We start from the raw sequence: 27293 nt of genomic DNA, 5'->3' as shown, positions 1-27293 counted from the left end.
TGGCCTGGTTGCTGCAGGGTGTACTACAATTCCCAGCATGGCCTAGGTGCTGCAGGGATACTATTTCCAGCATGGCTTGACTGCTGCTTCAGGGGTACCAAAATTCCCAGCATGACCTGACTGTATGTGCCAGGCAGCACTAGAACAGTAAAGAACTATAACTGGATATTTGGTTTTGGTGTCAGTTATATAGTGTGTGTATTGGCATTCTCTCTTGGCTTATCTCATTCACGTAAGTGTTTCCCAGTATTTAATTTACGCATTAATGCATGTGGCAAGAAGCTGTTTGAACACTGAAGCGCAGTACTTGTTATACGCACAGTACTTGCTAACCCCAGGTGACCTCCCTCACTTTACCAAAGGAATGAGGTCCTAGTCTACTTTAGGGGACCCAATGGAAAACCTTGTAGGGAAATTCCATTTATGTGGTTGGGGGTATAACACCCTTTTGAACTGCTAGGTTTCAGATAGGTCATGCATGTCATACTAAGGCCTGTGGGCCAAATCTGCCCCTCGGAGCCATTAAATTTGGCCCCTAAGTGGTTTCCCCGCTTTACATTATGTTTTGCCCACTCTGGACCATCAGGGAAGCTATAGTATATTGGAAGTAAAGCCCTAGAACACCAGGAAAGCCATATGGTGGAAAGCACTAAACACTAGGGAGATGTTTAGGGGAGGGTGGGAGCACCATGTAACTGTATAGGGAAGGGATAAGGGCCACTAGACACCAGGGAACTGTACAGGGGTTAGAGGGGATCCATTAGACACCAGGGAACTTTATAAGAGAGGAAGGTGTCCAGTAGACATTGAGGTTGGCCTGTGACTAGGTTCCAGTGTTCAATTTTGTCCCACTTTGTATTTGAGCATGACATCCCTGAGATAGGTTGTAGTAAACTACGCCACACTACTTGGCGAATCTCAATGCTTTGTGCTGTAGTTGAACTGTTTCCTATGAGGTTTGTTGCTGGATCCACTAAACTAGACTAGCGCCGGGAAGGGATAGGTCTCTGCTGACAGCTACTCAGTTTTAGGGCTAGCGTATGTGGCTTTTTGCATCGCTTTATTTTTAGTCTACAATAAGGCTTAGCTGCACTTGTGAATAGGAGCTGACAAAATGTGGAACTGAGCTTACTGAAATTAAAGTTGATGGAACAACCTCCATAGTCTCATGTAAATGTGCTCATCTCCGACAAGGAGCCTCCCATCTTCTTGATTCCTCTGGGTGACTTTTCTGCAGCTCCATGTAGAGCCCGGTCTTTGCTGTCTATTACCCGATGCACTTAATGCTGGGTACACACTATGCTATTTCCCATTCGATCAGTCAGAATCTGACTACTTCTGTCATGTCTGATCTTTTCCCATTTGATAACCGGATCGATTTTTTTTTTTTTTTTTCACGTTCGTTACGCTAAATATCTGCAGATCCTCATACACACCTTGTTTAACAGACATTTCATCTGCAGATCAGATCTACCAGGATGGATCTTCAGATCTGTAGATGATTGTCTGATCTGCAGATGAATGTCTGTTAAACAAGGTATGTATGAGGATCTGCAGATATCATTGACTATGAATGCATTTTGCAGGAATGGATCTTTTGCAGGAACAGATCTTTTGCAGATACTGATCTGTTGCATGTGTACAGCATCTTTGTGTGCAGCATCTTGCAAAGATTTCTATCTGATGGAGTTCAGCTCCATAGAATAGATTGTAGGTATGGCTCTCATACTACATGGAAGGGGGTAAAATTGGTCTGTGATCTTTCATTTTCCAAAGGCTATGGTCTGATGTGTGTACCCACCTTTAGATTTGTGGCCAAATCAAGCGGCCTGATCGGATCTGTGGTTATCTATGATGCAACAAGCTGCAGCTATCAATCGATTTGTGGTAAAAAGCGCACTCTGATCATATTAGATCAGAGAGGAATTGATCGGTTTGCCACATTGGGTGGCAATCTAATTGTTGATGGCCACCTTAATGATACTGTCTTGATTATACAATCTTGCCACTTGTATGTAATATGAGAGTATCTAATGCCTGGTACACGATGCAATTTTCTGTCATATTGACGGTTGAATCGATTTCCAACAGGTCCGATCTGATTTCCAATAATTTTTCTGTTCGATTTTGTATAGAAGTGATCTGAAGATCAATCGGAAATCAGATTGGACCTGTCAGAAATAATCTATTAGACTGTCAATTGTACCAGGTATTAAGTATCCAAAGTGTACTCAGTTTACCCTTCTACTACATAATTTCGGGATTGTACAGTCAAGATTGTATCATAATTTTTTTTTTTTTTAGGCAGCATGTAGAGGTGGCAGCACTTCCCAACGCAGGCTGCATCTGAATGGCTACCAGCATAGGTATGCAGAGCCTAATTATAGGCAGGGTACATATCTTGCATTCAAAACAAATGCACCAAATTAACATTAATGAAGGATGTTAGCTTCCAAAACAGTTTGCATGCAAAGTATTCCGTATATTCCTTACTGTATCATAAGTAGGAACCTGACTGTCTTGTTGAGTAGAGCAGCAGAGGTTTATAATTTATACTGTAGTCTGTGTCCCTGTTGAGAAAAGGCTCAGTTCCTGTGCAGTCAAGGCTAAGGCACACTGCAAGCGTTTTGAGCTGAGTTTGCATTTTGAAAAAAAATCATGCCAAAATCAGAGTTTGCTGTGATTCTTGTTCAAGTGAATGAAAAGCATTTTTTTTAAATCAATTGCTGTGTAAAACGCTGGCCAGTGTGCCTCAGCCCTGACCTATCACTGAGGACAGAGAGTGAGTGGCTATTACGTCATGGAGAACAGACAGTAAACCTCATCTGGGAGTTTATTACACATATAGTTAACCACTGGAAGCGGAATTCCACTCACTGAACTTATAGTCAGATTGGCCGGCTCAGAGGCTTGACATCAGCTAATTGGAGCAGTGTGGGATTACTTAGCTAAGAAGAACATTAAAGAGGAACTGTAAACAGAAAAAAAACAACAAAAAAAACGGACTCCTAGAGAGTGATGAGACGAACCATTTTTACTCTTGGCAGAGTAACAGTTTTTTTTTTCTTCCTTCCAGCAGTTGTAACTGTTATACTAGGGCTGTAACCACTTTTTCTTCTTTAACTGACTGATGTCATCTGAAGGCGCCCAATGTATGTGTGGAAGAAGTTCAGAACTAGCTGAAGGAGGCTAAAATGTGTTTGTTTATATATACAAACAAAATTGAATGGTTGTTGTAAAGCAGTTTTGGAGCTAGTCTACTTTAGGGGACCCACCGTAAATCCCCATAGAGAATTGGAGCTGTGCTGAAAACGGAACAAATTTCCGCTTTCAGCTCTTTTAAACTCCCACAAGTTATACATGTATGGAAAGCTCAGAATCTGCTCTAACGAATGATGCCACTTTCGGTGAGAAGAAACTGAAACTCACCCTGAACGAGCCGCCGAAAGGCCGCAATCGCGGCTCCGTTGGCCATCTTACATTTGTGCTGCTCATATTGTTCTCCCTCCTCATTGGAGGGATTGTTAGCTGGGGGCGTGCCAGAGAAAAAAAAAAAAAAACCCGTCAGTAGCTAGTTCTGCGTTTGTCTTGTCCGGGGAGAAGGGAGAGCAGTTTCTGACACGCCCCCAGCTAACAATCCCTCCAATGAGAAGGGAGAAAAATATGAGCAGCACAGAAGTAAGATGGCCGACGGAGCCGCGATCGCGGCCGTTCGGCGCTTCCTACATGGTGAGTTGCACCTTTTGCTCACCGAAAGTAGCATAATTCGTTAGAGCAGATTCTAACCTTTCCAAAGATATATAGCTTGTGGGGGTTTAAAAGAGCTGAAAGCGGAAATTTGTTCCGTTTTCAGCACAGCTCCAATTCTCTATGGGGATTTACGGTGGGTCCCCTAAAGTAGACTAGCTCCGCAGTTTTAGTAAGTAAAAGGGTAAATGTATGGAAAAAAGGGTGATTTATTGTAATGGGCTGGGCCCTTTTCCACTGGCTGTGATTTTGACTGATTGCGAGAGCACCACGATTTACATATAAATCGCAGTGCTCATTTCCCACTAGTGCTCCCATTTTTTCCCAGAATGCAGTTGTCGACTTCCGTGATTCTCATTGCAATCGTGCTCCAATCCCAACAGTGCAAATGAGGCAAGTGGATAAAGCAGCATGTGCGATCACAAATGCTGCGCAGTTGCGATCGCGCTTGTAATGGAAAAGGGCCCATGGAGGAGAAAGCAAAATGAAAGCAGATCAGGTCTGTTTCTACACAGTTAGTATCAAGTTTCAGCATAGCGTCAAAGTGCTCATACACTTATGATTTTCTCATTGGCAGTATTTTCTGGTGGTCTAGTGGTTCCCCTTCAAAGTCTTCCCTTGCAGTCTAGTGGTCCCCTATCCTTTACTAGAGTATTCCCTCAAACCCTGGTTTTCTCTCAGTATTCCTCCAGTCATCCTGTGCCCACGCTGTCAGTCCGCGATCCTCTCGTCAGCTGTATCGGCCTCCAATAAACTGTATGCATGGCCCCAGGCCAGGCGCCACATCGCGTTCCTGTGCACGGCAGCGTTCTGCACATGCGCAATACAGAACACATGTGCAGTACTGAAAAATCATTACTATCAGAATGCATGCAGCCCAGGGCCAAGCATGTGTAGTACCTCGTGACCGGCCACAACTAACCAACTTTGAGAAGGGTCACTGATGCTGTCTGGAAGGTCGTGGAAGGACAGCGCGGGCACAGGATGACTTCAGGGTGCTGCAAGAAGCCCCATAAAAAAATTTAACTGCGTTTTGTTTTTGACTTAAAGGGAACCTGAAGCGAGTAAAATTATTTAAAATAAACACATGCGTAGCTGCAAATTAATATTACATACTTATCTCACTATCAGTTCCTCTCAGAAGCTCACCATTTTCTTCTTACAGTGATCCCTTCCAGTTCTGACAATATTTTGTCAGAACTGAAATAAACCAGTTGCTGTCAGTTATATATCAGCAGCTGTCAGTTACTACTGAATGTGCAAGGTAATGTCCATGTTTTCCTATGGCTCAAGTGGGTGATATTACAATTTAACAGTGTGCTGACCAGGAAGCTGTTAGGGGGTAATGGCCATCTTTAAAATTAAGGACGAATTCCATTGATCACAGTGGACGAATGGGGCGCAGGAGAGGAGAAAGAGATTGAGCTGTAGACTACACAGGAGGTAAGTATGACCTGTGTATGGTTATTTTGACTTTTTATTTTCATTTCAGGTTCTCTTTAAAGTGTACCAGAGAGGAGTAAGTATAAAAGATTTATACATACATGGGGCTTCCTCCAGCATCCCCCCCCCTCTCCCCCAATCTTCCTCCGCCTTCTTGTTTTTCCATTAACAGTCCTGCTAGCTCAGTGAGTCGGGGCGCACTGCGCATGTGAACAAGAAGGCAGAAGAAGACGGCATGGAAGTGATCAGTGCAGAGGGGCTGGAGGAAGCCCCAGGTATGTATAAATCTTTTATACTTACTGGCTTTACAGTGTACCTGAGACGATAGTCGTGTTAGGCTTTATACTTACCTGGGGCTTCCTCCAGCCCCCTTGAGGCCGCTCAGTCCCTCACCTTCTCCCCTGGGCCACTCCTGGACAGCCTGATACTCTAGCTGAGTTGTGCTTCACTGCGCATGTGTGGCCCGGCCGTGCTCCCCCATGGCAGACAGAGATTGCTTCCGGGTACGGGAGTGCAATGAGGGAGCCAGTGCTGCTGGTGAAACGGGGGACAGGAGTGGCCAGGTGAGATGGCGAGGGATGAAGTGGCCTCAACAAGGCAGGAGAAAGCCCCAGATAAGTTTAAAACAGGCTTCCTTAAAGCTTCCCGTTAACCCCCGGTAGTATGGTCGCCCCCATACCTTTTAGCTGTATTCCCTGGTATTCTAGTGAACCCTCCCCCTCTGCATGTGTGGTCGCAGTATATAATATATATATATATATATATATATATATATATATATATATATATATATATATATATATATATATATATATATACACATACATATATATATATATATATATACACATACATACACCCATTACACCTAGGGAGCATTATTTGACCACTGGAGCTCCCCCCTCTCTACATGACTATCATGTACCTGCAAGCCCCTCTTCCCCCCTGAAGGCTGCAGCATCTCTCTCCCTCCTCCTTGCAAAACGCAGGCTATACTCCCTGTATACCTTGTCCAGTGTTGTGTCGCTCCACTCTGCAGCACAGTACACAGTTCACAGTTTAGTACACTGAGCGGCTCTGATGACAGCTGAAGAATTGAGCAGAGGGAAGCGACGCACAACACTGGGCAAGGTATACAGTGTATAAACTACACTCTGCTAGCAGGAGGGGCAAGGTGATGCAGCCTTCAGGGAGAGGCTGGGAGATGAGACGACCAGAGGAATTCCTGCTGACCACCGGAGCACGAAGAGAACTCGGAGAAGTGAGAGCCACACTCACGGCCAGCCCCTGCTATCTCTGTACTCATCTCCCTCCGCAGTGTGCACGAAGTGTCCTGCAGAGATGACGTGAGCTTTTTTTTTTTTTTTTTTTTTTTTTTCTTCGTTTCACAACTGTTACTTCCCAGATGGCTGTTCGTCCCAGGCTCAATTAATATGCAGCCGCGGACTAACTTTATTAGGTGGGCGGGGCTTATGCCTTAACACTCTATTTAATGTGTTTTTTGGCTTCTTCTTCCTGGAAAGACTTGGTTTTCCCCCATAAAGTGGATGTCAGCTTCATGCTGGCGATGAGTTGAATATGTGGTTACAGTTCCTCTTTAAGCAGCCAGACCTAGCGGAAGAATTCCAGGAAGTTTTAAAACAAGCTTGCGGACATGTTACACATGACACAGCATTGTACCAACATCAGCTGCGTCAGTTTGTTCTTCATGGAACCGAATTTAGAAAAATACTTTGGTTTTCTTGTAAACTTGATTCTAACGTTGGACAATTCAAAAGCATTTTGGATGAACCCTCATGCTGGAAATACACGGCTTGATTCTGAGCCATTTAGGTGGCTCGATAGATAATTTCCGACATGTCCGATCTCCCGCCCGATTCCGTGCTTGATTCCGCATTAGGGCCCATTCACACCTGAACGGGAATCGCGCGATTCCCGCTCATAGCAAACCCTAGCGGTTTTCTAAAAACCGCAACACATTGTAGCAAGTGGCAGTGTTCTCACTGCCGCGTTTGCGGTTAGTGATAACCGCAAACGCTACATGCAGCGGTTTGGCGGCGATCCGCGATCGCTCCAAAACTGCCGCAGTGTACAGTGATTTTTCCCCCCCCCCCCCCCCCCCCCCGCGTTAATCATGGGAAAATCGCTCCCGCAGCGTTTTGCGGTTATAAGTGTGAATGGGCCCTCAAGGACAATGGAAAAAGATAAGAAAAATAAGCGTATAAGAGAATCGGCTGTGGAATCGATCAGCAATATCGAGCCGTGTATGCCCAGCATCGGATCTGCTTATTTGGCCCCAAACTGCCACCATGGTAAATGTTTCTGATAGTACTATAGTATAGTATTATGGTAAAAGCGAGAGAGGGGCTGCCCAGTGGGGAAGGATGTTGAGAACAATGAATACATCACTTGTTATAGAACAACGTCAAACTTTATCAGTGAAGCCATACACTCATAGATTTCTCTAGCCGATATACGGCTGATTTGGTTGAAATAGGTGCAGCATTTTGCTTTCTTAATCAACCGATTTATGGCCGAAATAGCCTGATTGGCTTTATCGATCCGGGTGGGAAATTTTGGTCTACCGGCGGCGGATCGGGAGAATGATGAGACTGTCTGCCGCTGGTCCCGGCCTTTGCTCTTGCTCTTCCTGCCCCTGGGTGACGTAATTCAGAAGACATTCACAGCGCTCCTAGGGGTTTTTTCACTAATTCATGCTCTCATAGCACGGCAGCGCTAGCGGTTTGCTGTGCAAATGTTTTTTTTTTTTTTTACGTGTGTAAATTTGCATTAGCACGCGAAAGTTCACGATTGCGCACTAAAACGTTACCAGCGTCATAGTGCAGCCGTGCTATGAGTTAGCACGGTTTAGTGAATCAACCCCCTAGAGTCTGTCCCCTGCGTTACACTACACGCAGACCCAGAAAGGAAAGGAAAGGGAAGGCAGAGACCAGGACCACGCTGCGGACAGGTGAGAACCATTGGGGGGGCAGGAGGGGGGCTGGGACCCTGGCAGGCAGGCACACTGATTTTCAAAGATTCCATGTAGAAATTGATTGAATAAAAAATGATTACTCACTGTGAATGAATGTGTCGGGTGGGTGTGCTACTTCGTTATACTGCTTGCTATAGTAAGTTACTGATTTTACTCCCATGAAAAAGTTTTTAACCTCCCTGGCGGTTTAATTATTTTGCCAGGGAGGCTGCGGGAGGGTTTTTTTTAAATAAAAAAAAAAATATTTCATGCAGCCAACTGAAAGTTGGCTGCATGAAAGCCCACTAGAGGGCGCTCCGGAAGCGTACTTTCGATCGCCTCCGGCAATCGAAAGTAACAAGATAGGCCGCAATGAGCGGCCTATCTTGTTTCGCTTTCCTCGTCGCCATGGCGACGAGCGGCGATCGGGCAGCACACGCGGCTGGCAAAGTGCCGGCTGCGTGTGCTGCTTTTTTCAGAACTTAAATCGGCCCAGCAAGGCCTGAGCGGCGACCTCCGGCGGCATACCCCGAGCTCAGCTCGGGATTACCGCCAAGGAGGTTAAAGAGAACCCGAGGTGTGTTTAAAGAATGTTATCTGCATACAGAGGCTGGATCTGCCTATACAGCCCAGCCTCTGTTGCTATCCCAAACCCCACTAAGGTCCCCCTGCACTCTGCAATCCCTCATAAATCACAGCTGTGCTGTGAGGCTGTGTTTACATCTGTAGTGTCAGTCTCAGCTGCTCCCCGCCTCCTGCATAGCTCCGGTCCCTGCCCCCTCCCTTCCCTCCAATCAGCAGGGAGGTAAGGGATGAAGGCGGGGACTGGAGTTCTGCAGGAGGCGGGGAGAGCAGCAGACTGACACTATAGAGATAAACACAGCCAGCTCTGACAAGCTGTTTGTCAGCAGCGTGGCTGTGATTTATGAGGGATTGCAGAGTGCAGGGGGACCTTAGGGGGGTTTGGGATAGCAACAGAGGCTGGGCTGTATAGGCAGATCTAGCCTCTGTATGCAGATAATATTCTTCAAACCCACCTCGGGTTCTCTTTAAAGGCTTTGCTTAGTGGGTGTCACCCTGAATGATCACTGCTTGATCTTTAGGGCCACACAGCTGTGCACAATAACTGTACAGGCACGCTTGTCAGCTATTGCATTTTTCTCCTCTTATTCTCTGACTTTGCTTCCAAGTAATTTGATGCTGATCCTCTGCTTCTAATATTTTTAGCCATAGACCCGGAACAAGCATGTAGCAGATCGGACTGGATTATCTGCATGCTTGTTCTGCTGTCATTCAGACACTACTGCAGCTGAATAGATCAGCTGGGCTGTCAGGCAAATGGTATTATTTAAATGAAAATAAATATGGCAGCCTCCATATTCTTCTAACTTCAGTTTCCCTTTAATTACCTACAGTAAACTGCTTCATAGCTCCCCTCCATTTGTATATGCACCATATTTTTATCTGTCCTTGCTGCAGAATGATGGACTACATCTCTGCATGCTCTGCATTGGCTGGGCCACGTGATATCACCGCAGACATTTGAGTCTGTGGCAGGAAAGACAAGATGGTGGTACGTATACACGGGAGGAGCTAGGAAACAGGCCCCTGAAAGAAAAATGCTTGCTGCCCCGATGATCCTCACTACAGGCACTCGAGCAGCATACTGTATTGGTAAAGTGAACCTCCCTGTTCCTCTTAAAGCTAACCTGAGACGAGGGGGTTAAAGAATTGGTACTTACCGGGGGCTTCCTCCAGCCCCATGACCACTGTTTGCTCCCTTGCCGTCCTCTCAGGTGCCTGCGTTCGCCTGCTATCAGTCCCGGTAATCCACTTTCAGTTGCGTAAGCTGTTCTGCTCGTGTGCGACCCAGCCCTGCCCCCATTGTGTTCACGCCGCCGGGAGTGTTGCCTGTGGCTGCCACGGCCGCAATGCGTGCATGGATGCAGCCCATGTGCCCACCCATCCCCGTCGCTGTCTGAAGTCCACCCACTGCCACGCATGCACACCAGGCACAATGAATGCAAGAACAGCGATTTTATTATATAGAATTATTATTTTTGTAATGATAAAGTGCCAACGTATTATGCAGCGCTGCACAATAGATAAATGGGTTAACATACAAGACTAAGAAGACTGGGTCTCCACCTGGATTTTGCGGTTATAGATTAATTTATTAGTAGTAACATGGCCACAACCAGCACAACATTTCGGCATGCAGGCCTTTGTCAAATGGCCTTCATGCCGAAACGTTGTGCTGTTTGTGGTTATGTTACCACTAATAAATTAGGCTATATTAATTATTAAGCTATAACTGCGAAATCCAGGTGGAGATCCATCCTGCTTATTCTTCACAATTGATTACACCTTTGTGGGATCCAGGAGTTTGCTGGTTGAGGCAGGGAACACACTTGACTGTTTTCGCGCGCGTTTTCTGCACAGAAAAACGGAGAACTCATGTTAATCAGTGGGCTAGTACACACTTAATATGTTGTTCGCACGCAGAAAAAAAAACTGACATTCTGCATCATGATTTTGGCAGTTTTCTCTATCAATTACATTAGCTGCTGTGAAAAAAACGTGCGCGTTTCCTGCATGGAAACACACTTGCTGTGCAGAAAAAGTATGCAGGAAAAGTGTGCAGTCAAGTGTTCCCTGCCTGACTCCCTGGTGTCTTAATGTTTGGTGGTTTGAGCTCTTTTCTTTCTGCTTTTAAGATACAAGCTCACAACAACAAAAAACAAGATCATGCAGATATCCTTGATAACAGTAGTTCAATGGCTTTGGTAATAATGCATAGTGTGTTCTAGTCTGCGAGAGGGGTGTCTGCCAATGAGGGTGTGTGATCAAACTGGAAACACCAGGGGGAAGGGCCCTGCCAGAGGCTTACAATCTAAAGGGTGGGGGTAGAAACACAATAGGTGCGTCTGTTTCGGGGCTGAGGAGGCAGAGCAATTTTTGGGTGCCCGGAGTCAGGGGAAAAAATGCACAGACTCCTAATGAATTTAAACTGTAATCAAAATAGAAAATCTGATAAAATTTTCTATTTCTCAAATAGTCATCACAAATAATTTATACATACTGTAATAGCTCTGCTTAGTCCACAAAAATGAAATCAATCAATCAAATAGTTACTTGTGCTGATTCAATAAAGCAGTCCCTGTATTTTTAAAGTCAGATATACATATCTGTGACTGTATATATGATGTGTACACAGGAATCTCTCATATATACTAAATAACATCTATGCTGAAAGAATAAAGTCTGATGTGTAGCTGTGTCACTAATAGAGATGGTCAATGAGATGGAAATAATTCTGAGCTGATGCTGGTTTATGAAAATGTATGCACTCCCTTTGCTCATGAAATCAAATCATTTGATATGTTAAAATTTGATGATTACGAATTAAAGGGTACCTGAGACAGAGGAAAAGAAAAGTTGTACACATACCTGGGGCTTCCTCCAGCCTCTTTCAGGCTAATCCAGTTGCTGGCCTCCTCCTCTACCTGGATCTTCTGCTACGACTCAGCACAGTCCGGCCGGGTGCCGCTCCCACAGCCAGGAGCGTTCTGCACCTGCACAATAGTGCTGCACAGGTGTAGTATGCTCCCGGTGGCGGAGTGCGTGCATGCGCACTACGCCAGACTGGCTCAAGTACCAGGACTCATAGCAGAAGGTCCAGGTGGCGGATGAGGACAGCGAGGGACTGATTAGCCTGAAGGGGGCTGAAGGAAGCCCCAGGTATGTATAAAACTTTCATTTCATCTCTATCAGGTTTACTTTAAGTTACCCAGTAGTACTCTACATATTCACTCCCACAGAGCTGCAGGGAATCCACTGAGAATGTTGTGCATATTGAACACAGAGGTGTTGTCTATCACCCATAAACCTGGGTCAGATTGTACCTGAAGAATGTGTAATAGAGGAAGAATCTCCTCATTCTCCTGCAGAGTACCTGCACATCACTCTTGCATGTACCCACAGTTACATTGCCTAGGGCCTGATGTTCTTTGTTCCTGTCTGTAACTTCTACAAGTACTCTTACCAAGGACTAGTTTTAAGCCGCATCTACACGAGTAGATGCGGCCGCGATGCTCCTTATCAATCGATAAGATCCGACAGGACGGATCTCCGCACCGCCGATTCCCTGCTCGCTCCCCACGAGGGGACAATGGTAGGGAATCGAGCGGAAGATAAGCGGCGCCGGCGGGGAATCGAATGCGGCGCACGCGTGGCGAGCGGGGACGCGGCGGGCACGCGGAAGAGGCGATCCGGCGGCTAATCGTGCCGCCGGATCGCAGCCTCATCTACCCGTGTAGATGAGGCTTTAGTCTAGAGGCAGATGATCTGCCAGATATCTAGGTAACTGGTATTGTTCAAAAGGGAATAAATATGGCAGCCTCCATATCCCTCTCACGTCAGTTGCATTTTATAATTCCTACGCGTTGGCAGTTAAGAGATGCATTTTATGTTACATACTTTTAATCAACAAGATTATAATATGCAAATTAGGAGTCTGTGAATTTTTGTACAGACTCCACAGCTCTGGTCTGTTTAGAGGGTGCCCAGCAGAATGAATTATGGTGCTGATGGGGGGGTGGTAGGCGAGCATGAAAAGGTTTTGAGGGTTTGATTAAAGGTGGGGTTGAGTCGGATGGTAGCCAGGCACCTAGCAATTTTTGCTTCAAATAACTAAACAATTGACTTTATTGGTCAATCAATTCAGTGTGGTTGGATTGGAAGTCAATCCACAAGTGGCCCACACACTACAAGCGATATCCTATGCATTTCACCTTCACTAATTGCTCTGACCGATTATTGTGCTTCCTTGCACTGAATGCAAAGATCGATCAAATGACGTGAACAGCAGCCAATTCCTGTGAGACCGATACCTTACACCCTGCTCAAATGACGAAGTTGATCCATTCGACATGATTGCCACTTTTCATCAGTTGGGCATGCTGGAATACGCTTGATTCTCTCTCGATTCAATAAAATGATCAAATTGAGTGGTTGATCGTACAACCAAATCACTAGATGTATGGCCACTAGTGATGGTAGTTATGAGTACGTAGCTACTCATAATCGAAATTTAAATTAGCGCTGCCTGCAGCAGAGAGGGGTTAACTTGCCTATGCTGCCGCCCATGGCTGTTGCGTTCCCCACGTAACCCCAACTTCCTCCTTCTGTGTTTGAAGGAGGAAGTAGTGGAGTTACGTGGAATGCATGGGGGTATAGGTTAGTTAACCCCCCTCTGCCTCGGGCTGCGCTATCGAATTAAAATTTTCGATTCGTACTCTTAGCTGCCATCACTAATGGTCACCTTTACTGTAGTATGTCATTACAAAGAGAGAAAAAAGCTTTGAATAGACTGGTCCTCTTAATTCCTGTGTCAGTTGTAAAGCCCCATGCATTAATTTTTTTCAATAATTTTTTTTCCCTTTACACAGGTGAAGGAGCTCTTTACCTCATTAGGCAGAGAATACTTTGCAGTGGAGCTGGATCAAAGTGGTAAGATGATTATTACTGCTAATTGCCTTGCTTTAAACTTGCTTGTCTGGTTAGTTCTGACCATTAATGTTTGACATGTTCAGCGAGTGACCTTCAGCCACATCCAGAGAATGCTGAGTCACTCTACAGCCCTGTGATTGCAATGAGCTGATTTAAAGAACTATGCATTCACATTCAGTATAGATACTGGCTGCACTCCAACAGGTTCAACCGGTGGAATGGCTTCCTCCGCCACAGGTGGGTGTCAGGTCTCATTCAATTTACCTTTTTAATTAGCCTCTTCCCAACCATCTTAAAGAGAACATGAGGTGGGGTTCTGACAATGCTATCTGCACACAGAGGCTAGGTCTGCTTATATTGCCCAGCCTCTTTTGCTATCTCAATCCCCCCTAAGTTCCCCCTGCGCTCTGCTATGCCCCATAAATCACAGCCGTGCTGTTGACACGCAGCAGGCTGTGTTTACATCTGCAGCTGTCCAATCGGAAGGGGAGGGACACGGGCGGAGACCGGAGCTATGCAGGAGGCGGGGGAGCAGCGAGAGTGACACTAATAGGTAAACGCAGCCCACTGCGACGCGTTGTGTCGACAACGCGGCTGTGATTTATGGGGGCAGAGGGGGGGGGGGGGGGGGGGCTGGGGGGACACTGCTAGCAACAGAGGCTGGGCAATATAAGCAGACCCAGCCTCTGTGTGCAGATAGCAGTGTCAGAACCCCACCTCGGGTTCTCTTTAAGCCTTTGCTTGTTGGAGAGCTAATTTCTCTAACTTTTATTTATTTATTTTTTTTTTCCCCTTAAAGCGGACCTGTACTAAACGTCCTCTGCTCTAAAAGATGAGCAACAGCATAATAGTCTTTAAAGAAAAACATTTGTTACAGCTGATACAAATCCTGCAATAAATCTGCAGTGTCTACTGCAGACATTAGGTTAACATCCTGTATTTACAAATTGGCTGCTCTACCAAGGCAGCCAGCTGACACGGCTGAAACATCAAATTGTTGTGATTAGGCACAGAGGGGGAAGATTAGACAGGCTAAACTCTCTAAATACATACAGGGTGCATTTATCGGTTTTCCTTCTGTCCTGTGCAAGAGTTCAGGTCCACTTTAATGAGAAAACGTAACCACGCACTGTAGCGTGGATCGGAGGGGTTGGCCCTAGAGCTGCGCAGCCACACTGGCGAACTGCGCAGCCGCGGCCAGAGGAAGCGGCCATATTGGGAGCGGCACGAGAGCCCGGCCTGTGGGGTCGCGATTGGCACGGGGGGCAATCTCAGGAAGGGGACCCGGCGGAGCTGCACGGAGGGCGCGGACCGCGTCCTCCGTACATTTAAACATCTTGCAGGTACTAGGCTTTTTTGGCCTCGTAAGTCCTTTAAGTTCGTCCGTCCAGAAAAACTGTGCACTGCAAATACTCGTGGACAACAATTCCTGAGAGACAGTTCATATGTGTGACACAGTACCTTTTTGGGGGTATGGAAATACCTCCCTATCAGTGTGCAGCGTCCTCCGTATATTGCGTGCGATTGTACGCATGGGTAGCGGAGCTGTATGCATGCTGATGGTCGCACGGTAATGCGGAAACCGTCTCCTTCCCCCAGTGGTGATGTCGCCGCCTGTAGTCCAATGTGTTCCAGGACTCTGCCGGCTGGTTCCTGGTTATGGGGATGCAGAGGGGACAAACACCATAGTGCAGACTGCGACCAAAGTTGACAGACCCACACAAAATCTATGTGAGCATTTAATCCTCCAGGTTTTAATGTGTCTAATTGATAGATCCACCTGGTTTCTAACTGGGATAGATGTGGTTTTACACAGTCTATGGCAAAACACTTAATGCCATTTGGTGACCGATTGTGGCACTGAGCAAAATGCTCCGGAATACTATATTTTTTTTGTCCTCGGGATTTCTTTATGTTGTAAATGCGCTCTGAGACGCGTTTCTTGGCCATCCTGCCAGTGCGGCCCACATACTGTAGGCCGCACGGGCACGTCACCAAATAAACCACCCATTTAGAAGTGCAAGTCAAAAACTGATTTTAAATTCCCTCCCATTAACTGAAGAGGTGAAGGTTTTAGTGGTGCATCCACCAAACTCACATATTTTACACAAATGTCTTTTTTTTACAGGGGAAAAAACCTTTCAAATCGGGGAACATACGTGGTCTCCTAGGGATGCAACAATTTTTTTTTACCAGTTTATTTGCTACATTAGGAGGTCTCCTATTAATAATATGGGTTTTTTTTTAGGGAGGGATTAACGTAGCGGAGAGGCGATTTATTTTATGGGAGGCATGGTCTTCAAATGTGAGTGTGTCTAAGCCTTTTTTCTTTGTAACAGCCTCCTTGTTTAGTTAAAATACTCACAAGTTTAGTGTCCCGTATTAATGTTTCGCCACATCCTCTTGCATAGTTTGGTATGAGGATGTTGGTTCTAGTTAGTTATTTGCTTGATTTCTCAATTTCCTTTTTATCTACTGTGCTCATCACCACAGCATACACTTCAAGGTGTTGCAGTGTCCCGTACAGTTTCATAATCCAGACAACAAAAGGGGACTTTTTAGCTCCTGACAGGGACACTTTAATTCAGAAAGGGGTGGGGCAGGGCTGAATTGAAACCATGCCATGGGGTTTCTTAACATGCAAGTCATTGCGATTTTCGCAAAACGGTTATATATGAAACTCTGACACTGAAATTAGGGCTCAAATGTGGTATGCTAGTTTTCTGGCCATGGTATCAACAAGTAAATGGGGCGGGTGGGGGGGGTGAACAACCCCTGCCCCCATAATATACTTCAGAGCTATAAAGACCTCAGTCTTGACACCCCGACCATACTGGAGCAAGTTAGCAGATCAGGCACTTCTGAACACCTGGTGTGCTTATGTTTTTATGTAGAAGGTCTGCGCTCTGTTCTGTAGAGCGTAAGCTTTCCAGCTAGAATCAACATGGCAATTGTGAGTGTAATCAACTTATACACAAACATTTTGATAAGGTGTTCACAATCCTCAACCCATCAATAATTCTCTTTTTTACTTACCTGGGGCTTCTTACAGGTCCCTTGCTGTCCTCCTATTGCTCTGCGTTGATCAGCTGAGACCTTCTGAGTTTGCCGAGTCTCGAGCTACTGCACAGGGGTAATCCTGGCCATGCCCACTTCCACTGAGCTCTTTCTATGTTCAATTTTATGCAGCCTAATTGCAGCATTTGTAACTGTATGTCCGCGTTTGCCAAGTTACCGAGCAACAAAAGAGCGCCTGATGTCACATCTGTGCAGATGTGACCACACTCAAATGTGCCTCCATAAGCAGACACTTCCCAACTACCTATACCAAGTGCTTCCTAGCAGTGGACTGGAGCAACTGACAGGCAGTGGATTTACTATCTGCAGCTGTCTGTGTGAACCGGGATGGTTTTGGGGACCGTTTGAAAGGCTGCAACTCGAAGGCCACTGAACTTGGAGAGGTAAAATTTGGAATGACTTAATATTTCTCATGTACCAAAAAGTAATATATTAAATTTGAACATAGAGGGGGAAGAGTCACTCAAAATCAAATAAAACTGGGTCAAAAACACACAAAAAATAGTGGAGGTGGCTTACCTCTTGACAACAAAGTTATAGGACAAGATACATTTTTATTTTTCATTTTTTTTTTACATTTATTTTACTTCTGTCCTGTGCTACAGTTCAGGTCCACTTATAAAAGACTCTGCAGTTGTCTTATAAATGTTTGGTATACAAGCTGTGTATCGGCTAGGTCATAATTACTAGTGACCTGAATGTTAAGTGGAAATGAGCTTGAAGCAGACCTTCCTCATTTAGAGGTGTGGAGCCATCCGTGGTGTACAATTACTGTTGTATAATCGCGTATCGTTTATCCTCAGGGATATTATGCTGCATAATAATGAATAATCTTATGATGCTTATCTTGATGTAGCTATCCCAAGTCATTCTGACTAAGGGTAAAGTTCATTTATAATCTTATATGTAAATTGTTAGTAGTTTGTCACCTTGTGTCTTTAGGGCCGGTTCACATAAGCTTCTGGGGACGTCTAGTTTAGCCGACATTAAACACTTTTCTGTATCCAGAAAAAAAATCATTTGGCATTGGCTCTCCTTGTCGTCGTGTTTTGAGCCCTATAGAGGGGTTCACGGAACCACCGAACACAACTGCTGTGGCAAGCTATGTGCATCTTCTGAAGCATTTAGATTGACTGCAGCGGACAGACAAACGGCAATAAACACATAGAGATGAATGCTCCCATTCATCTCAATGCAGGTGTCGGTCGATCCCGGCGGTGAACGACATCCCTCAATGCCACAGGCTGCCCATCTAAACCAAGCCTTATTGTGAACCTGAGATGAGGGAGAAGACATACCTGGGGCTTCCTCCAGCCCCCTCCGTACCGATCGGTCCATCACCGCAATCCAAAACCTCCTAGATCTCCCGGTAGCAGCTCTGTTCTCCACGACCAGCTGGACGTACTGCGCATGCCCGCCTGCTCGTGCCAGCGGCGCTCCCATCGCCGGGAGCCAGATGGGGGAGCGTGCTTGGACGTGGACTGGCTGCGGAAACGGGGCTGCTACCGGGTGACCTAGGAGTCTTTGGACCGCAACGAGGGAGTGATCGGTATGGAGGGGACTGGAGGAAGCCCCAGGTATGTATAAAACTTTTCTCCCCCCTCGTCTTAGGTACACTTTAAAGTAGACCTTTCCTGAGATATTCTGAGAGTTGCCATTACTGATCTGGTTCTAAATAATATCTGTCTGGTTACCAAATTAATATTTTGGCTGTATCAGTTTCAGCCACACACCTGGAACAAGCATGCAAATATACTTAGTCTGGGTTAGGCTGTGTTCCCACTTGAGTGGAGAACGAACATTTATTTATTCATTTTTGTCCTTCGCTCATCGTTAAACTGACAGTAAACTGCTCCTATTTTATAAATAGAAGCTGTTCACACTTGTCAGCGTGCAACAGAACCGTGATAATCCCATATAGTTTGTGGGGGTAACGCATCCTGTCCAGACCACGAGCCCCAGTGCCGATCACCGCCGCACAGTCCCTGTACTCACGCTGAGTTAACAGAAGGAATAGTTCTGTATGACAACTACAGTGATTGTAAGCAGCACACTGCTATGCTTTTCTTGCTGTACAGCTATGTCTGTAATGAATATGAGGTCGCCGTGTAACATGGATCCTGTCATTGCATGCTGTGTGCTGGGAGGGAATTGTACTTGTTTTACACAGATGAAATTATCCTGGGATAAACACAGGCTGGATAATTATACAGGCAATACGGAGTGAAGACACATTTTATTGTATGTTATATCAGACTGTAACTAGACAAGTAGTATTTTTGAGATTAAGGTCAGTTTATGAAAGCTTTTATTTCAATTTTAGTTTAGTTTTATAGTTATTTTCAAGAACTAGCAAACAATCGCTGACTGTGACGAGATGTCGTGCTGGTACAAAATAGTCTATGACTTGACTAATATGTGGGAAAATTATATAAAAAAAGTCCCAATTCTTAAATACCTCTTAAAACACAAAGAAAAACTAGAGGTGGATGCTGACAGAAAAACCCTGATACTTGCCTAGGAAGAGGGAAGCCTCTGGATCCTTCCTGTGTCCTCCTCTAGATCACCCCTTCTGCATGGGACCCTCTGGAAGCTCTGGTCCTCTTCCTGGACTAGTGGCTTTGGCTTACAGCGCAGGCACTGCTGTACTTGTGAAGGTGCGGTGCGGCACTTGTACAAGACGGAGCGCGGCTGTGATTGTGCATCCAATATGCTCTTTTCATATATGTCAATAGTGCAATAGAGGCGCCTCACGTGATACCAATCAGTATTCTTTCCTTAAGGATACACACTGCAGCCGCTGTAGAGGTAAATCCTCAGCCTCCAAAACAGTAGATATATCACCAGAACGCAGCAGCGCTGTATAATGCACCCTCGGATAATGTAGTTCCACCTCCAGAGATCCAAATGATTACTTTCTTCCTCTCCTAAACGTGCAACTCAGTGCACAGAAAAAAGGGAAATATGGATTCTCTCAGTGGAATAATCAATTGCAAATTTTATTCAAATGGATGGATTATTAAAACAAGTTAGTTCACACTCACATCTAGAGGGTCCTACTCCAGTAGGAACCCTCTTGGCAATAAACGCTTCCCACTCCGTGTGGTACTACAAGTACTAGCGATCAGTATAGCATTGCCCGCTCTCGTCCCGACTAGTTTCGGCCTTCCGCCGTCATCAGGAAGGCCGAAACTAGTCGGGACGAGAGCGGGCAATGCTATACTGATCGCTAGTACTTGTAGTACCACACGGAGTGGGAAGCGTTTATTGCCAAGAGGGTTCCTACTGGAGTAGGACCCTCTAGATGTGAGTGTGAACTAACTTGTTTTAATAATCCATCCATTTGAATAAAATTTGCAATTGATTATTCCACTGAGAGAATCCATATTTCCCTTTTTTCTGTGCACTGAGTTGCACGTTTAGGAGAGGAAGAAAGTAATCATTTGGATCTCTGGAGGTGGAACTACATTATCCGAGGGTGCATTATACAGCGCTGCTGCGTTCTGGTGATATATCTACTCTTTTCATATATGTTCCGGGGTTTCTGCACAGCAACGGTAATGACAAGGACACAGGAAGCTTCTGGAGGATCTTGAGGCATCCCTCTTCCTTGGTAAGTTTGTAACTTTGGGGGGGGGGGGGGGATCCACCTTGGATACACTTTTTATCATGGTCAATTTACAGCAGATGAAGACTTTAGGTGGTCAAGTTTACCTGGGCTGAATTTGTAAGGTCAGCTATTTGGTGACAATTGTGTGCAGCTCTCACCTGAGTCACAGTGCAGGAAAGTTAATAAACGAGACTTTGTTCTGTTGTAATTCCTTTCCCGTACCAAGAGCAGCAATTTATTTCTATTACAGACCAGCCAGTGTTTTCTTAATGCTATTGCTGTTGGTGCTCACATGCTGATTTTGATTTTTTTTTCAGTCTGGCTCATGATCATTTTGCTGAAGAAACACATAAGAACAGAGGTGGAATGGGGTGGGGGGGTTGATAATGGAGGTACAGGGGACAGCTGGCACAGTGTTTAGACATGAGAACGGATTCAAGTTACTGTGTACCTGAGATGAATACTAAAAAAAAAAAAATTCATACATACCTGGGGCTTCCTCCAGCCCCCTTTGGCCTGATTGCTTCCTCGCTGTCTCTTCCGCCTCCTGGATCCTCAGTTATGGCTCTCAGTAAGTTCGGCCAGTTGGTGCAGTGCGGGAGCATTTTGCGCTTGCGCAGGGAGTGCAGCGGGGTGCTTGGCTGTGCCATGCATGCGTAGTAAGCCCCAACTCCCAAAGTTACCAGGAACTGTAACGGAGGATGCAGATGGCAGAGGACAGTATTGAGGGATGGATCAAGCTGAAGAGGGCTGGATGAAGCCCCAGGTAGGTATGTATGATTTTTTTTTTATTATTATTCATCTCAATTTCTCTTTAAGAACGATCCTACAGTACCTATTTCTTTCGGTAACAGGGGACAACTTGTAGGTATTTTTGGGAACCATTAATTGAATCCCCAATCGTTTAATTAATCAAACACATTCTATAGTGGGTGAGTGGGTTTTATACTGTTGTAGGAACATAGATTGTGAGCTGTAAAAGACCAGTGTGTGATGTGATTGGAATGATGTGGTTTATAAAGCACTGTGTAATGTGTATGAATAAATAATTGTATCACTCTTTTTCCATTTTTAGAGGATGGCAGCGGTATTCAGGAAATCCTTTTTGAGATGACAGGGCAGAAAACTGTTCCAAACGTCTTTGTTAATAAAACTCACGTCGGAGGATTTGATAAAACTCAGCAGGTAACGTTCTCACTAAGCTGCAGATGAGCCTTAACCTGTAACTACCATGGGGGAAATGGGGGCGGGAGGGGAGAGCAAGATATGCGGGGATTAACTCGCCTGCATTCCAAGTGTAAGGCGATGGCAAGCACCATAGACTGCTTGGAAGTGCAGGTGAATTAACCCGCGCCTATCTCACTGCAGCCTTCCACACTCTCAGGACACACTTGCTTTTCACGAGAGCATTCTCAACCCCCAATACACACCTAAAAAAAACCCTGAAAATTGGCTTTAAATGTGACATTTAATATCCCTCTCACTACAGGATTCCTCTTTTCTTGAGGAACCAAAGTCACTTTTACCAGTACTGTTCCCTGGGCCTTCTAATCCCAGCAGCTGCCATTGCAGGAAGATCCAACATGGTTAGAAGGTTCTTAGAAATGCTAGTAAGAGGCGACTCCTATGACTACGAAGGTGGCTGGAACCATAATTGGGGACTGTGGTGGGTTAGCTTCAGAAGATTTAGCCACAAACAGACTTGGCCTCTCAAACGCTGGCAGTCCTGTTAATCTTCTGGCATCAGTAGTGTCTGAATCGCACACCTGAAACAAGCATGTGGCTAATCCAGTCATACTTGTTCAGGGTTTATGGCTAAAAGTATTACACAGGATCAGGGGGCAGCCAGGCAACTTGCTTTGTTTAAAAGGACATAAATATGACAGCCTCTATATACTTCTCACTTCGGGTGTTCCATGACACAAGCCTTGTTTGACACAAAGAAAGTAACTGGAACACTTTGCCGTCACATGGTGTACAGTATTGAGATTTATGTGTGTGATTGTTAGTTGCCCGATAGGGTCTGATCTGATAAGGATTGTACAGAATGTTGGTACATTAAAGGACCACTATTGCAAAAATCATACATTTTTGAAAAGTACATTAAATACATTTCTTCCAGAGTAAATTGAGCCATAAATTAATTTTCTCTTGTGTCTGTCACTTACTGTAGGTAGTAGAAATCTGACAGAACCAACAGGTTTTGGACTAGCCCATCTTCTCATGGGGGGATTCTCAGGGCTCGTTTCCACTGTAGCGGTGCGGAATCGCCTGGATTCCACTGCTGAAGAAATCGCATGTGGCTGCGTTTCCCCATGCGGATTTACCCGCGATTTCGCATGGCAAGGAGCCAGGCGAATTTAACCATGTCACTGCCTGTGTAAAGTTCCATTGCCTTTCATGCGAAATCGCGGGGAAATCCGCATGACAAAGCAGCATGCGATTTCCCTATTGAATGCATTAGCGGCGATTCGCCCACATTCCTGCCGCACGCGAAATCTGACGACCCTGTCGTGCAGATTTTTCCCGCACCGAAAAACGCCGCCGCACACGTGGAAACAGCCCCATCCACTAACATTGAGTATGCGAATCCGCATGCAGTGCCCGCATGCGGATTCGCTATAGTGGAAACGAGCCCTCAGGGATTTGTTTAGTTTCAAAAGCACTTAGTGAATGGCAGTTGCTCTGTTCAACTGCCAAAAAAGTGTGCAGCGAACAGGGAAGCTGGCGAGCATCATTGTATAAATCCTTTTCAGGGAGTGTCTTTATAAAGCATAAAAGCCTTGCTGAGAATCCCCCATGAAGAGATGGACTACTTCAAAATCTGTCAGTTCTGACAGATTTCTACTACCTACTGTAAGTGACAGCAACATAGGAGAAAAGTAATTTATGGCTCCTTTTACTCTGAAAAAACATACTACTTATATGTATGTTTACATGCATTTTAATTTTTACAATTTTTTTTTTGCAATAGTGGTCCTTTAAATGTATCCTCCCTTTTTAATTTTTATTCCCATCTTTCAGGCACAGCAAGATGGAACATTACAGAAGCTGTTGGGCATGGAGGCGGTCACTTATGATTTTGATTTAATCGTCATAGGAGGTGGTTCGGGTGGCCTCGCTTGTTCTAAGGTATTGTCATCTATTGTTGCAATGTTTTATTTATTCACTTGTACTAGTTGCTTTTTTCCTCTTGAGTGGCTGTTTAGTACTTGATCATGGAAAGTAGCATTTTTCTACATTTCTATCAGGGAATTCTTGAATCTGCAGTTCTGTACGTAGTTGAACAACACTCCTGAGATTTTATTAGCACCACAGATGTGGGGACATGAGATCACATTGCTTTTCATGTAAACCCTAAAAGTAATTGAAAATACCATAGTATTACTGAATGACCCCACCCACCCCGGCAGGCTCTTCATCCGCCTCCCCTCAGGCCACCGCCTCAGAGCCATCTCCACCAGAACCACCAGGTGGTCCTTCTCCTGCACTCTCACCCTCTCAGGCATTACACCATAGTTTTACATTTCTGCCTCTCAGTATCCCCTCCATCCTCCTGTCTTGTAATCCCCCTCTCTGGTTTATCTGAGTGTCTAAATGTTCTTTTGTCTGTTAACTGCTCTATTATCATGGCATGTGTACCATAAATAATTTCTGTCACACTTGGCAAATAAAGCCGATTCTGTGCAATACTATAATCATGCAGTCTTGCTTTTTATTGTGTGCTTGTGAGGATAGAAAGCTAGTTTCCCGGTGCTTATTTGTGCTGGTCCAGGACTTGCCTCATGATCCTGCCTTCTCTACCTAGCTAGCCATTAGCCTGGAGGGACACAGAGGCACGTTCTCTGCCTAATGACATGGGTCTGTGTCCCTAAACCACCGCTCTCTGCCCAGTTTAGCAACAAGATTTTGTAAACACGGGAGAGGAATTCTGTTCGAAACGCTCACCAGGGGCGTTCCTGCAGGCTTTACTGAGCTGTCATTGGGCAGCTCTCTCTCCTTGGCCGTGCCTCCTGCTGCTCCCCCTTCCTCCCTGCACGCTGGGAGACACACACACAGTCTCTCAGTGCAGTGTCATGACCCAGAGGTCACAAAAGTGAGTGTACCATTGCGGCCCACGGGAGCCAAGGTTTTTGCGGCTACCTGATCCACTTTCTCCTCCCCCCCCCCCCCCCCCCCATTTTTTTGAGCCCACCTTGGACTCTTAAGTATGTAGACTGCCTTTGGTCATCTTCCTGAATGTGGCAGTTCAATCACTGTCATTATAGTCTGCCAGACCGAAAGCCGCCATCTTGCTTAATAATGTTATATACAGTTCAGTTTAAAGGCGCAGCTATGCTATTTTCCTGTAATTCTTGACTAAAAGCTCCAGGCTGTAGATCGTTTCTGATTCGGCAGCCCTAGACACAACCCAAACTGCTAAGCCATGGCATGCACAGCCATAGTTATTTAATCATGTGCTGCGGGGGAATGTTGGAAATTCTAGTGGAAATGGGCCCTAAGCAGAGAGGTTTTCTGACTGCAAGGCCCAGTTCACGCTTGCGCGAATGAAAAACTGATCTGTCAAACAGATTAATTTTTAAAAGGCATCAGTTTTCCACCCGTGACCCTCTGTTCCGTTAGCATGTGGTCAATGTGACTGACATGTCGATCATTGAAAGTCCTTCAGTCTGGGTGCAGTCCGGAAGCGCATACACTCCCCGTCGCACGCCCATGGCCCGGAGCGTTCTGCACATCGGCGCCGAACGCTCCAAGCGATGGGGGCGCGGATGCACTACACATGCACAGTAGGCCCCAGACCAAAGGACTGTGCCGGGAGTATTGCAGAGGATCCAGGCGAAGCGAGAAGATAGTGAAGGAGCGATCAGCCTAGAGGTATATATATATCATTTTTTTTTCTATCCAGCCCAGCTCAGGTTTCCTTTAAAGGAGTTATCCGGGCACAATAAAGAAAATAAATGCTACTTACCGGGGGCTTCCTCCAGCCCCAAGCTCCCAGCATGTCCCACGCCGCAGCTCTGCCAGCAGCCTTTCGCCGCAGGTCCGTCCCGGTCCCTGGCGATGTCAGCGCGACCTCCAGGTCGCTCTGTACTGCGCCTGCAGTGCAGCGCTGTCGATCACCGCCACCCGGGGTGGAGCGGACCGCACAGAACTACTGCGCAGTCCGCTCCGGCCCACGTGGCGGACCTGGGACCGGGACGGACCTGCTGCGAACGGCTGCAGGCAGAGGTGCGGTGTGGGACATGCTGGGAGCTTGGGGCTGGAGGAAGCCCCCGGTAAGTAGCGTTTATTTTCTTTATTGTGCCGGATAACTCCTTTAAGGCCGATGTGAACCAGGTCTAAGAGTTATTTTGAATGAACTATTTACAATTCCATTGCCAAACCTGTCCTGTTATATTTTTCTACTGGAGGAACTTGTGATTTTTACACAGATGGCATTACTGTGGGACTTGAGGATGGATACTGTATGGGCAGTAAAGAGCAGGGGAACAAGTTTTTATTGAATGTTAGGCGAAATTCTGATTTAATGTTAGGTGTGTCTGTTAATGTCTTCTGCAGGAAGCAGCCAGCCTTGGAAAGAAGGTCATGGTATTGGATTATGTTGTGCCCACCCCGCTTGGAACATCTTGGGGTGAGTTTGTTGAGTTTATAATCCAGTAATGTGTCTTGTGCTTTTGTAGTTAAAGGACCTGTGCAGGTAGACTGCGTTAGTAATGGTTAGGACTGTTTCTCAGCTGTGTAAATTCAGTATTTATCCAGTACATTTCTTGATTGGTCTATACTGTATATTGCACTATATTTATAAGTAGATTACTGATTTTTTTTTTTTTTGATTTTTTTTTTTATCCATTTGAAGTTCTAAAGTACCAAAGTAATATAAGAACACATTATTGAAGTGTTTTCATTTTACATTTGCTATAAACACAGCCAGTCTAACAGCTTGATGTACACAGTGCAGCATGAGAATATACTGCGCTCCACTAGAAAATTTCACTGTCGGGATAGCAGTAATAAAGGGTCACTTCACCTCAATTGCTTATATGTTACGGCCAGAACCCGAAGTCTAGCCACTTCGGGTTCTGGCCGGCCATAACAAGAAGTGGCCGGCTGATCCGGCCAATATACAAAACGGCCGTGAATTTTGGACTTTGGCCGGCCAGAACGCGTTGTGACTTACCGTGGCCGGCCAAGTCACGAAGTTTCCCGCACCGCTCCCCCTCCAGCCGCTCTCCTCTCCGCCAGCCAGGAAGCCCCGCTCACCGTTCCTGCAGTTATAGACCTCAGATCAGGGCGACCAGACCGGGGAAGCAGAGAGAGGCAGAGCAGCTCACACGCGACCCGCAGGACGCATACACTTCAATGCAGAAGTGACATCATTGAACACTTCCGCATTGAAGTGTACGGGTCCGGGCGGGTCGCGTGTGAGCTGCTCTGCTTCTCTCCGCCTCTCTGGTCGCCCTGATCGGAGGTCTGAATAGCGCCTCCAGAAAAGCTCCCCCAGCCATGCAAAGCCGCCCCCCACCCACCATGCAGATCGCCCAGCAAAGACCTCCCCCCAGCCATGCAAAGCGCCCCCCCCCTCCACCATGCAAAGTGCACAGCAAAGCACCCCCAGCCTAAAAGGCACCCAGCAAAGCCCACCCCCAGCCATGCAAAGCTGACCCCCCCCCCCCCCCACCATGCAAAGCACCCAGAAAAGACCCCCCCCCCCCCCCCCGACCATGCAAACTGCACACCAAAGCACCCTCAGCTGTGCACAGCCCCCCAGCAAAGACCCCTCCTCACCATGCAACCTCCCAGTTTTATTTTCCGTTTTAAAAAGCTAAAAAAAGGTTTAATGCTATTGTCTCATGATGATGGATCAGCTTTTCCCATAGTCTTGCAGTTCGTAATCATGTGACCCCTAACAAGACAAATTCAGCAATCATG

The 27293-nt window shown here is 45.9% G+C and overlaps 2 protein-coding genes across 2 annotated transcripts in view; both read left to right on the top strand.

The window, feature by feature from the left end:
* The window catches only part of CHST13 (carbohydrate sulfotransferase 13), an 841732-nt gene that overhangs the window by 499651 nt on the left and 314788 nt on the right, over nt 1-27293 (top strand). The gene's annotated exons all lie outside the window — the stretch shown is intronic.
* TXNRD3 (thioredoxin reductase 3) overlaps nt 1-27293 on the top strand; it is a 61170-nt gene that overhangs the window by 973 nt on the left and 32904 nt on the right. The window contains exons 2-5 of the mRNA XM_068253077.1: nt 13615-13675; nt 21439-21548; nt 23388-23495; nt 25923-25995. Coding sequence (XP_068109178.1) covers nt 13615-13675; nt 21439-21548; nt 23388-23495; nt 25923-25995 — 352 coding nt within the window. The remainder of the gene's footprint in view (nt 1-13614; nt 13676-21438; nt 21549-23387; nt 23496-25922; nt 25996-27293) is intronic.

Source organism: Hyperolius riggenbachi, chromosome 9 (genome assembly GCF_040937935.1).
Source record: "Hyperolius riggenbachi isolate aHypRig1 chromosome 9, aHypRig1.pri, whole genome shotgun sequence".
Lineage (NCBI taxonomy): Eukaryota > Metazoa > Chordata > Amphibia > Anura > Hyperoliidae > Hyperolius > Hyperolius riggenbachi.
This window is presented reverse-complemented; position numbering and strand designations above follow the sequence as displayed.